This window comes from Watersipora subatra, chromosome 8 (genome assembly GCF_963576615.1).
Source record: "Watersipora subatra chromosome 8, tzWatSuba1.1, whole genome shotgun sequence".
NCBI classification, from domain to species: domain Eukaryota; kingdom Metazoa; phylum Bryozoa; class Gymnolaemata; order Cheilostomatida; family Watersiporidae; genus Watersipora; species Watersipora subatra.
The window spans coordinates 43540881-43553676 of record NC_088715.1 but is presented as its reverse complement, the minus strand read 5'-3'; the positions used below and the strand labels follow the sequence as shown (position 1 = coordinate 43553676).

The 12796-nt window shown below is 36.6% G+C and overlaps 1 protein-coding gene across 2 annotated transcripts in view; it reads left to right on the top strand.

Annotated features, from left to right (window-relative positions):
• The window catches only part of LOC137401388 (tripeptidyl-peptidase 2-like), a 58279-nt gene that overhangs the window by 2554 nt on the left and 42929 nt on the right, over positions 1 to 12796 (top strand). The window contains exons 2-6 of one of the 2 annotated variants that reach the window (XM_068087713.1): positions 86 to 214; positions 1670 to 1870; positions 2668 to 2792; positions 5572 to 5735; positions 9561 to 9718. In XM_068087713.1, coding sequence (XP_067943814.1) covers positions 86 to 214; positions 1670 to 1870; positions 2668 to 2792; positions 5572 to 5735; positions 9561 to 9718 — 777 coding nt within the window. Of the gene's footprint in view, positions 1 to 85; positions 215 to 1669; positions 1871 to 2667; positions 2793 to 5571; positions 5736 to 7273; positions 7319 to 9560; positions 9719 to 12796 lie in introns of those variants that run through there. The other variant, XM_068087714.1, reaches the window with a different exon arrangement.

The following is a 12796-nucleotide window of genomic DNA, read 5'->3' as shown; positions in this document are numbered from 1 at the left end:
ATCTATATACAATCTTTCTCATATCTATATATAATGTATATATACATTTAATTTAATATATGTTGTGTTTTATTTGACTAATAAGAGTACAACACTAGGAGAAACCAAAATTGTGGACCTTTATGATGCTACCGGAGATGGCGATGTCGATACATCTACAGTTGTTGAACCCAAGGATGGTTACATTACCGGACTAACTGGTAGAAAGCTCAAGGTAACTCTTGTAGTTGTGCTATTGCAACTTGAGATTTTGAAAGATCTGTGTTTTTAAATGTATAATTGGTCTGTCAAAAGAGCCTATGACAGGAACAAAAACAAGCAAAATTTGATTGCAAATAACAGGTTAGCTTGTTGATTTATTTTTTTGCAGCCATTTTGAATCACTTGTCTAGTCTTATGTTCACAGAAATTATTTTTTAATTATTCGTCTAACACATTAGCCCATGTCAAGTAATCGGCGTTCCACTTTCCAAATATGTCGGTTATGTTAGAAGTTTTATTGGATTATTGATTTGATTTTTTACAGCGATACCTAGGCTTTCACAACTGCATAAATGTGCAGCTTCAGCGTAGCCATAGCATTATTGTAGATTACAGACCTACAAAGCTTATATGTCATTGCTAGATGAATTCTATAGAAACTCCTAAAATTTCCAGCTGTGAATATGTGATTTAGTTGAACTTGCTGAAAATACAAGGTGTAATGCAGCGGGGATGGGAAGGGATGCTTTTAAAAATACAGAGCTAGAGCCTGGCTACACACACCAAAGAATTGTGACGTTTGCGTAACCAATGCATAGGCGACAAGTCGGCAGAGTGTTGTCAATGCGCAGCTTCAGCAACTAACATGTCGTGTGAAATGTGGGAAACGACACAACTTTTTTGATATCAGATAGTCGATTAAATTTACTATCGACATAATAGTTGATTGAATCGATGTAATTCATTTAATTTTGTTCGTTTCCGACAAGCTGCGTGTGGACAAGCTGTAATTCATTTAATTTCCAAGATCTTCTGTGCAACAGCTGGGGGACAGCTACTATTACAAATTAGAATGCGTCGTAAAGTATTTCAGATAATTCTAACAATGATTTAATATTTTAAAATCCTTTTTGTAGCTTTATGTGCGCCATAAACTTGGAGTATCTCTGAACTTAGCAGAATTCTTCGGCAGCTGTTTTTGTCAAACTTTGTCAAACTGTAGCGATACAAACAGTGCACAATCATTACTGCTATCAAAAATCTTTGATGGTCCACATTGGATAACAAATATGCTGACAATACATAAATAAGTAAAGATATTGTTCTTACCGTAAGTACATGGCCTTTTTCAATGAGAAGGCGTAATTTATAGGTTTCTTTTTCTAACAGTACTAATATCTAAGAAAGCTTCAAATCGTCACATTTTCCTACTGCCACGACCTGCATGGCTCAAAATATTAGGCTCATGTGTAGAGATTTTCAAAAGATCATTTTTAAACTGTTTATATTTTTCAACAAGCATATGAAGAGTGAGTGGCTGTACAAGGTACCAGCGCTCTAAACAATGTACAGAGTTTATCTCATCTTTACGGCTGTTTACAATTCCTAACATGGATCAGCTGCATGCTGCCATGTAGTTGCGTAAATACAGCTCACTCAGTTCCGAATTTTGACCCTAACTGTTTAGGTGCCAACGGATTGGGAGAATCCTTCTGGCAAGTACCACATAGGAGTTAAGCACATGTATTCCATCTTTCCAAGTGACCTCTTGCATCGTATGAAGAAGACTAGAAAGGAAGAGTGGTCTCGGCATCATAACAAGTTGCTAGGAGAGGCTCTTAGGAGCAAGGATGAGGCCGACCAGTGCAGCCCTAAAGCCAGCTCAGAGGTGATATTATGATATAACGGACATTGCTGATAGTTCCGCTGAAATTGCTTGAAGACTTCTTTCCACCTATGATATTCGTTTTGCTTGATCTGACAAAACACGTCAATTTAGGCTGACCACCTTTTTTCTGTTGGCCCTACTCGTTTTTGTTGGACCTACTCGTTTTTGTTGGACCTACTCATTTTTGTTGGATCTACTGGTCCGGCATTTTTGTCATCTATAATTGGCTACTATATACAATGTATATAGGCAAATATAGAGTTTAAGTCTTAACTTGGCGCTAATGTCGACTACATTCTGCAGCTTACGTAAATAACCTTTTGATATGCGATAGTAAATGTAAAGAAATATGCTCGCTACTACTTGGACTGTGCAACGATTCGTTGCCTTGAGGGTTTCCCTTGCTTTTATCAATCAGTACTACATTCTTACCAATTTTTGATATTTTTTGCCATTTTAGCATTTCGAAAAGTGAACTTTTTACATACATATGTTGCACAACCCTTTTCTTCTTTGTTAAGTGCAACTAGTTGAGTTAATTTGTACTTCATCTAATGTATAACATATCAAAAATAGTTACAAGCGCTTTTAGTTTGTTGAAAATCTAGTGGTGCATGAAATAATTAGTTATCAACTGGTTGGGACATTAAAAGTATGTAGACTAGCGTCGCTCTACCGGCTTGGCGAGGAATTTGTGGCATGACCAGCTGCAGGTCATGCGTCCTTTAATCTATTATATACCAATTAATATTCCTCTGCTGGAAGGCGTTGACCATGGGCTGATATGCTTTCATTAGACAGAAAAACTGGCCAAACAGGAAATAGATGCAAGGGTGGAGCTGCTCAAGAACCTAGATGACAAGTACGAAGACTGTGGTCCCATATACGATTGCGTGGTGTTTAATGATGGACAGACGTGGAGGTGGGTGTAGTCTGTCACATTCCTTCCAATGATGTAACTCTCTGCTTGCATTTGGTTACCGGCTTTGTTATACAGTTAATCTCCAGTTCACTTGTCTGTAATTGTCTCCTTGTTTACTATATGCTTGATTTAAAGCAACTGGTGTAGTTTAGGCTGTGCCTGAGAGAAATACATAGTAGATTGCCAATGGTAGATTACAAATGGTAGATTGTGTTTTAAATCAAATCGTTTGCTATGATGATAATTTACAGGCTAGAATTTTGACTACTTCGTGTCAAGTGTAGTCAAGGCCTATGGTCTGTCTGTAGTCAGCTTTTTTGCAAAGAGGCACGGTGTTATCTCCAGCTAGTTAATTCTTGTTAGTGTCACTTACAATATTTTGATGGAGTAAGGATTTGGTTGTTTGAGAACCAGAGAGAATGATTGCGTTTATTCACGGTTCAGAATTTCTTTATCTATCATGCGTTATGTTTGGGACTTCTTTTCTTTGTACAATGATACATCGGCACGCAAAGGTAATCTGGACATAGACATACAAAGCTGTATGTAAAACATGACATATTTAGAAGCAAATATTAATTCAGAGATTATGCTGCATCTCTTTAAATTCCAGAACTCAATAAACTGATGATAAATATGTCAAATAGTTACCTATAACATTAATGTATACTCGTTGAATAAAAAATTATTTAGGAATTAAAAATAACAACCTAAGTTTCTGTTAAAATATAAATTAAATTAATAATAATCAGTAAAATTAAGTTTTTATCGTCACTATCCCCTTAGACACGCAGACGACAGTGCAAGATTGGCAGTGTGCACAGCGATACAGTCAGCCATAGAGGAGCATGACATAATTTGCCTTAACTTACGCTAGATATTGTTTAGAAAGGCTCCGTTTATGTGTTTTTTATATTTTTAACATTTATTGTTTATTTTTGCCAGATGTTTATTTTTATGACTTTGTATGTTAAGATAAATATTTGTACAAGTTTTGTGTTAATTATCGACAAATTTGTATGTAGGTCTGTTAAAAAGTTGATCAAGCTTGCTGCAACCTACCGCAATCCTTGAAGCCACTTGTTAATTATAGATAAAATATGTTCTGAGAGACTGTTATATCTGTAAACTCTCAAAATGGTAACGCATTTTTTGGTCGGAACTTGTTTTCTGCGACGGATTTACAAAGTTCTAAGGCATTATTTTACACACAAATCCGATAGGGAGGGAAAATGAAGTAACATCACTGATGGTTGGCGACTGTCCTCTAACAGTGTAGCTAAGGTTGTCAAGAAATGAAGAAAAAAATTGGTCTCACAACTGCTTAGTTGTACAATTATCTATTTTGAGAGGTGCAGCTGAATGTTGGAATGCTTTCTGTCCTTGTGGGTAAATTATTGCAGTAAAAGATTGGACTCATATACTGATGTACGGCTTCCTCATACACTGATGTACTAAGTTCTATTTGCGGTTGGGAGTCTTTACATATGGTGCATCATATGCCTCACTCAGGTGTCCTGCGAAGTTTATTTGTTGTGCAATACTTTAAGTTTAGAACAATAACCGTATTAATGCTATTGCAAGTCTTGCTATACCGTAAGTCCTCATGCACAAGAGGCTTGTGCTCAAAACCAGATGACTCACGAAAGATAAAATAATCCTCCAACAAGCCGCGTATGCCCACAGACCGCGGCTAATGACTGAGGTTTTGTCGTCCTTGACCCCTTCAAGAGCGAGAGTGTTGAGAAGGGTTTCGCTATACCCCATCCTCTTGAACAAGAAAAGAGGCTACGTCAGTACATGTGAAAATAATTTTCTTTTACTTCCAAGTTCGAATTAAAATTCCTAAACCCTTGCATCAATAACTTACTTGCCATGTCTCAGCTAAATTTTTATTGCGCTGTTAGAGGGCTTCACGTTTATGGATAGATGCCGGTCAAGAATGAAACGGTTTTAATAACCTATGATTGTGGTGAGTTAAACATTAGCGATAAATTATTCTTTAGTCTAAAGTATTCCATAAACATGACATTGAAAATAAACGAGTAGTTCGCCAAAATCTCGTACATAAAAGTGTATCTTGACTGCGATTCTATGGTTATAGCGCGGAACTGAGCAGAGACCGCATTTATCGAGAAGCCGCCCTAAGCCTCACGTAAGTTTTAAAAACTTGGCTTTAGCCGCGGCCTATGACCTTGAACCAGAAGCCGCGCCCAACGACAAGCCGCGTGGCTTGGGCATAAGGACTTACGGTATGTCTTGATATTTCACAAGTAGATAATGCGCGTTAACTAAACTATTGAATGATTCATTTTATGAAACGTAGAGCAAATGTAGCCTTTTCATTTCATCTGCAATAACTTGCTATGTAACCTTTGATGCGTAGGTAACTATAAAAGCACGAAATTAATTGAGATTTCATCATGTCTTTTCACAAAAAGCAGGCTAAGGGTACCAAATGTAGTTTTGGTGCGACTTCACCTTTATATCCCTAAATGCACACATAACAAACATCTCAACTGATGCATTGAAATAAAAGATATTAGTTCTCTCAGTCTGGTGACAAACCTTTGTTTCAACCAACTGGTCTTTTGTTTCTAGACAAAAAAATAGAATACACTCGTTTGATGTCACCTGTGCAGTTTTACTTTTCAATAGGTGAATCGAGCTTATGTAGGGAAATAGTTCTTTTCTTGTTTGCTGTAAATGAAATGGTTAAGTCACTTACCATTTACTACCCTCAGCCTTTGGAACTTGTATCCGTGCTGGTTCTCTCTAGGGCATGTGTTGACACAAGTGAGTCAGGTGATCTACAGTCTTGTAATCTGATGGCCAGCTACAGAGAGGAACATCAATTTAGCAGGTTTTCCGATGTCGATATGTACAACTACTCCTTCAACATATACGATGAAGGGAATGTTCTGGAAATTTGCTCTACTGGAGGTAAGCAAGAGTGTGTGTACGGCACATAAGAAGTGAAAGCCCAAGTACATATAATATGTCGGTTTTTACAATTGAGTGCCCCTTTTGTGTATTACATGGTTTACATTCCAGCATTTAGCTAAAATAGGGCTTGAGTTTACCACGCGACTCGTAACAGTATGATATATGGAGGTTATTCAAGTGATGGATTTCTCTTATTATATCGTTGTCATGTTGTTAGAAACAATTTATTATTTATCATGGTGATGTCATGGAAGTCACATCACATCATTTTACAGTCAATGTGCAGTTATGTGATGAAAATCTTTCAACTGTGTGTAATTGCTTGCAGTACATATTAATGAGTAGTAGTAAGTTATTTGACTGAGAAATGAAGCAGCAAGTTACATTCATATGGGAGTATTTGCTGCTAATAGGATGGTTTTAATGAGAAAAATCAGAATTTGTTTCAAATTAATTTCCGATGTAGAGTTTTGAATGTGTGCTGTTATCACTGCTGTTTTAAAAGACTGAACCAACCAAACTATTATACGTGTTTCACCGATGGAAAATCTTACATGTCTAATATGCACATTAGACCTTAGTCACCTTATTGGTAATTATTTGACAACTAAAGGTGTCATCACATTGGTAGAAATTACGAACTTTTGCTCTGGTGATGAGTGAGTTAACATCCTTTATTCTAAAGCTTTAGTAAGATTTCAATATTTTGGTGCGAAAGAGCGCAATAACATTAAAGACAAACTACCATTGAGCCGGTAGACATGCCAAATATGGAGCATTAATGGCTGTTTTCAGCTGCAAGATTACTGAGGATAAAGGCTAACTTTAGAATGAATAGTGAAATGTAAATATAACGGGTAGCTTTCTCAGGCATGTGGTGGAAAACTCAGATAATTAAGTAAAAACCGGAGTTTTCCACCACATGCCTGAGAAAGCTACCCGTTATATTGTCTGCATTAACCCGTACAATGTCAACCCAGAAATGTGCAGTGCATACAAGTCCCGTTGTATTGCACTGCACATTTTTATGTACTTTTCAGCATGTTCGTTTTGGCATTTAACAACATGTTTTGTAAAAATTTAATTATTTTTAGTAGTAAAAATGAAATAAGACGGTGATCGTGACATAGATAATTAAGTAAAAACCAATGTCACGATCACCGTCTTATTTCATTTTTACTACTGATAATAATTAAATTTTTACAAAACATGTTGTTAAATGCCAAAACGAACATGCTGAAATGTACATAGAAATGTGCAGTGCACCAGCTGATTAGTCCAAAAAGGTAGACTTTTAACTCTATTTGACCATTGAGAAGACATTCGTACCAGCGACATGAGGGAATCTAGGCTCTCCTATCTCATTTTTGATGTCTCGCTGCCCTTAGGTTAGCTGATAGTAGATACTTTGAGCCAAAGGAATTGTGCGCAGAATATGACGTGTAGAAATAAGAATCAGGAATGGTTAGGATTTTAAACTTATTTGTAGCGGGTAGCCAACAAAGGTTAGCACAGTATTTTGTTTTCATTTCTAGATGTATGAGGGCTTTTCCTAATGCAGGCTGATAAGCAAACCCTACGTAACTGTTTGCGTGGCGTGTTGTGGTTTACTGTTTGATTACAATCACCTCTGGCCTATCCTGTAATATCCTGACTAGATGATAGAAATCTTGCCATCCTGTGTGTATAACATTGTTGGCTTTGTTAGGCTGAACCTTCTCTGTTTCAGGTAATTGGGAGTCTAGCAGGCAGATTCTAGTAGTTGATTACCAAAAGTTACTAAGAGTTCATGAGACAAAGTCATGGGCAGAGCCGTATAGTTTCACAGAGTCCCGCGACCAACAGAAGCGTATAGGGGAGCGCGCTCGATTCCAAACAAACAGGACACGCCTACTATTTTTATAAAAGTTACAATGGAGAGGCCGCAACATTAATCAACAAAAACTACTCCCATTAGCAGTCGCTTTAAAATTGATTGTTGTATCATGAACCATTTGAAAGAAAACTAAATCTCCTACAAAAAGCTGCTAATAACGTTTTTGTAAAAACGTAAAGTAAATGCAAAAAAGAGCGGTATTGAGAGCGAGGTATGAATATTCCATTAGAGATCAGTATGTCGATCGGGTTTGTTTGGAATCGGACATTTTTATTTCTGGTTTTGGTCGCGAGACTTTGTAAAGCTATATGACTCTGCCAGTGCAGAGCTGTATAACTTCACAGAGTTTCGCCGCTAACGGATGCGCATATCGGAGCTCGCACGGCTCCAAACAAACAAGCCGCGCCCACTGTTGTTTAATAAAAGTTATAATGGAGAGGCCGCAACACTAACCAACAAAAATTCCTCCCATTGGCAGTCGCTCTGAAGTTGATTGTTGTATTATATACCATTTGAAAAAGGACAAAATTTCCTACAAGAAACTACAAATGATTTTTTGTAATAAAGTAAAGTAAATGCAAAAGAGTGAGATGTTGAGAGTGAGGTAAGAATATTCCATTAGAGATCAGTATGTCGATCGGGTTCGTTTGGAATCAAGCATTTTTGTTTCCGGCTTTTGGTCACGGGACTGTGAAACTATACGACACTGGTCATGGGGAGATTCAGGTCATTGATTTATAAAAAAATGTGCCAGTTGGACATCCCACAGATTTCAGCTGAGATACATTGAAGAACTCTGTTGACTCTTTGTCCATCATGTTAGTTTTGTACTTTGCAGAATCTTTACTGTTCAAAAACACGACTTAGGTTTAAATAGCTATGTCGTTAACGTGGTTTGTCTCCCTTATTATAGACTGAGTTGTGCAACAGGTTCTTGACATTCAAGTCATCATAACAATGACTTTGATTTTGACTTCAATTGTACGTTGTCTGATATAAGCATTAGTCAGTGCATTGTAGCACCGCTCAATAATGGTCTTACTTCATGGAAAGTTAGCGTAATTATTGGCTCTTATTCAAACGTTACTTGGACCCCAGGCTATTGTCCCTCATCTGTCAATTGCCTGTCACTTAACTGTATGTCATCTTTCACCTGGCTGACTTTAATCTGTCACTCACTGGACCCTAATCTGTCACTTGAGACTGTCAAACACATTGAGCAGCTGGTAAAACCAAAGGATGACTGTAACTGCAAGCCGCTGTATCAGAGCGCGTCAACTATGCAAAATTTTTCATTGTGAACATCAGTTGAGCTCAACGCACTGTCCTTTTTCTAAGCGATTATTTTTCTTAAATTGTTGTTTTACTTAAAGATGAACTCACACAAAATTTTCGTAGATTCTGTCAGAAAGCATCAGTAGTTTTCTATCATTTTCAATTGTTTTTGATGTTTGAGGTAATGTGATTGCCAGCATGTGTTTCAAGATTAAAATTGGTAAAATTCGATCGTGGTTAAAACACTCTGATCACGTAAAAGGCTGATTATGGCATCTAAAGTTGCCAAGACATCGACAAAATAGAGACGTGTAAAGCTGCAACTTGAACGCGATAGCCGATATCGACTATCGCAACAATAGTAACTAGTGATGTCATTTCGCACGTTTTTTTTAGCGTTTTAATCGCGATGAAGTTTGGTCGATTTTAATCTTCAAGCATTCTGGAAGTCAGATCACTTCAAGCATCAAAAACATTCACAAATTCTAGAAAATGTTGATACTTTCAGATAAAATTTACTAAAATTTTTGTAAGTTTATCTTGAAAACTCTTTCTGATAAGTTAGAGAGAAATGCTTAGTCCAGTGATTATGTCAGAATAACTGTTGAGACACAGCGGCGTCAAGCTCACAGGATTAACGAGCATGTCCGTAATTCTCAGTGACTTTGCAGGGTCTCATGGTACTCATGTGGCAAGCATAGCTGCTGCCCATATACCCGACTGCCCTGAGAAGAATGGCGTGGCACCAGGAGCCAAGATAGTCGCCATTAAAGTAGGTGATGCTAGAATATCAGGATCCGAGGAGACAGTTTCAGCTATATTGCGAGCCGTAAGTACTAGACTTGACTCTTGCACTACCGTGAGCTGATGTATCGGTAATCGCGGTAATGGAAGTACAGACCGTAAGCCGAGGAATCGGTTAATCAATAGGATTTCATTTTTCTGGTCATCACGAAGCCTACACATTAGCTAGACCAATCAAATTTGGGTTTCAATGAAACGACATTGATGCCAATCACGTGCAACCAATCAAAAACCTTTTTTTATTAAGCAATTTCATTTCTCCTTTTTAAAATGAGAAAACCAGATCGCTATCATCATGGCAATTAAAAATACACCGCATTCGTTCAATGCAAAGGAAGCGTCAGATTTTGCAAGAGTGGGATTCCCCAAAGATCTTGTAGAGAATTTTGTTCTGAATAAGATGTAATTTACAGTAAAACGATATCTGCATTGATTCCCGAGATATTGCATAAATACTAGTGGTACATCGAATTTCCGAAAATCTGTTTGAATTAATATGGTCAGAATAGTGATTTTAGCGCAGTAGTGAAAAAGTTGAGACGAGTCGTGAAGATTAGAGTCTTAGACTCATAGCTCAGCTGTTGTTTTCTTTGTCTCCACCCTGCTAACTTCCTGTCATGGGAAACTGTCCTTTCTGTTATAGAGATCTTTATTTGTACATTTGTCAAGGTTTTTCATGACGAAATTTATTGTCCTAACGTGTCAACAATCAGCATCATTGGCCAGTAGAAAATTAGGCCAATTATCATAGGCCAATTATCGTCATCATCATTCTGGCCAGTAAAAAATTCTTTTTGTTGAAGCTTCTAAAATATGTACATGTATATATATTGTATACATATTATATTCATATAATATATACTATATCTGTATATTCCTTTAGTGACAATTTTATTTCAAACAAATGTTTTTTTTTCAAATTCTGCCAAACAACAACCATAAAACAAAACAACATCGGTGCACCATCACCAAGCTTTATATTGAAACTCATTATGCAAGGGTTAAGGTGGATCAGAAGACTTACGGCTAATTTTTAATCGATCAGACATATTCTTGCAGTACTTCACTCCTTTTGTAGGATTTTTGTCTTAATGCTAATTAAGAAACTCCTAGCAACGGGCATAAAAATCGCTTCATTGGAAGTTATTTTGCTAATATGTTCAGTCAGAATAACAAGACAATACCTAATATTGAAAACCACTCACCACGCAATTCTATTCAGATGATACATGCTATTTAGAGGTTAGTGATTGTAGGATCATTTTGAATATGGTAAACAGTGTGGTAGCTTGCGAGTTGATACCATCAGAGGCATCTGCCACACTGCATAGGTCTTGTAATGCTCTCGCAATGTTCATTTCATTAGCTCAACATTAGAGTAAAACAACCAACTTCTCTATGCGAGCTTCATAGTTTGTAGTTTTGTGTGTTGCTCTTTATTAGCCGTAGTCAAATTATTTCAATGCTTCGAAGATATCGCAATTTGTTTGAAGATGTACTTTTAGGCACATTTTCACATAGCAAGAGATCCAGCTCATAAATTCTAGTTGAATTTATTGAATGATTTATTGAATTTAATTCTAGATGATTGGTTTAGACTGTTAAGCATCTCCTTCGTTGTTATAATATTCTGGTTGTTTCGTGTTATTAATTTACAGTGTGGGAAACTCATGTTACTTTTATGTTTTTTTGTGGTTTCTAAAATTAAAAGATTCAGGAATATGCAATATTATATTCTTTTTGGCATTAAATTAAAACTTGAAATAAATTTTGTTTTAGCAAACTCATGTAAATGGCTATGGTAGAATTTAAAACGTGGAATAAAAACCCACATACACTAGACGCTCCAATAACATACTTCCTATTTCCTAAATTCTAGATGAAGTAAATAATTTTTGTAAAGTTTTTGCTTCCTACGTAATAAATTCCATATACGGCATCCATATAATCCGTTATAATCCATATAATCCGTTATAATCCGTATTACGGAAAGAATGGATTTGGTTTTATATTCTCAACAAAGGGCGGTCAAGTGTCAATGTTGTAAGGTGGGCAACCGGGACTGGTCGGCACAGTAAATTATTGGTAGGCCACAGTGTTTTGTATATGGACATTGTCAACTGTCAAGTGAAGTAAACTGGACATAGTAAACTGTCAAGTGAAGTAAACTGGACATAGTAAACTGTCAAGTCGTGTTTTCAAATTCGATTTGAATGTTAATCTATCTCGCCACAGTTGCTAGGAAAAAAATGATGTGCGTTTAGCATTATATCTATTACATATACAACTTTCGCAACATGCTAGTTCGTCGTCATAGGTCATCAGATGTCTCGACAAAACAGAGAGTAGGTAGCTGTGCTATTGTTCATAAATACAAAGACAGATGCAGGCGTTACAGCGTTGGTCCACCGATCCGAATGTCACTAGTTAGTGCATCGTCGACAGTTCTTTTTTATCCTAACCTTGACCCTCGGATACAGATGGATTCAGATTACAAATATTTTGTCGTTTTGCTTTTTTGTAGACATATGAAATATTTATTATTAATGGTAGTTTTACTTTGCAGAATAGAGTTTGCTGTTTAAAGAAAATAAGCAAATCATCATAAATAAACATTGAAAATGTGTACTTCCTGTCAACTTAATTTTAAAATTACCACAATCATGGTGTACAAAACCAGTGAGGTTGATAGGAAAATGGGGAAAAGTTGTCGATGCAAACCAATAATGCTGCTGTTACGGTACAGCCCACAAATTAAAAAATTTGAGTTGCCTTTCTTTTCTGCACGCCCAAAGGAGTGAGTTTTGAAAGATGTTGGAACGGCTTAGGCAATTTACATGTATTTTACTGTGATAATGTAAAATCCCTATAACATGAACGTTCCTGGAACAGATTATTTGCATTGTAGACGTGCCTACTGTTATGCTCATAAAGTTTAGTTATCATAATTTTTTTTTTCATTGAAGGAATTACTCTTAAAAATAATCATAGAGAGAGTGTTTATGGGTCAAACCTTCATAGTTGTAGGTGTTTCTATGCATTGAAGGTTAAGCAATCTTTGAATAACCTTGATAAGCAGGGATTATCGATTAGCTTTCTCTTC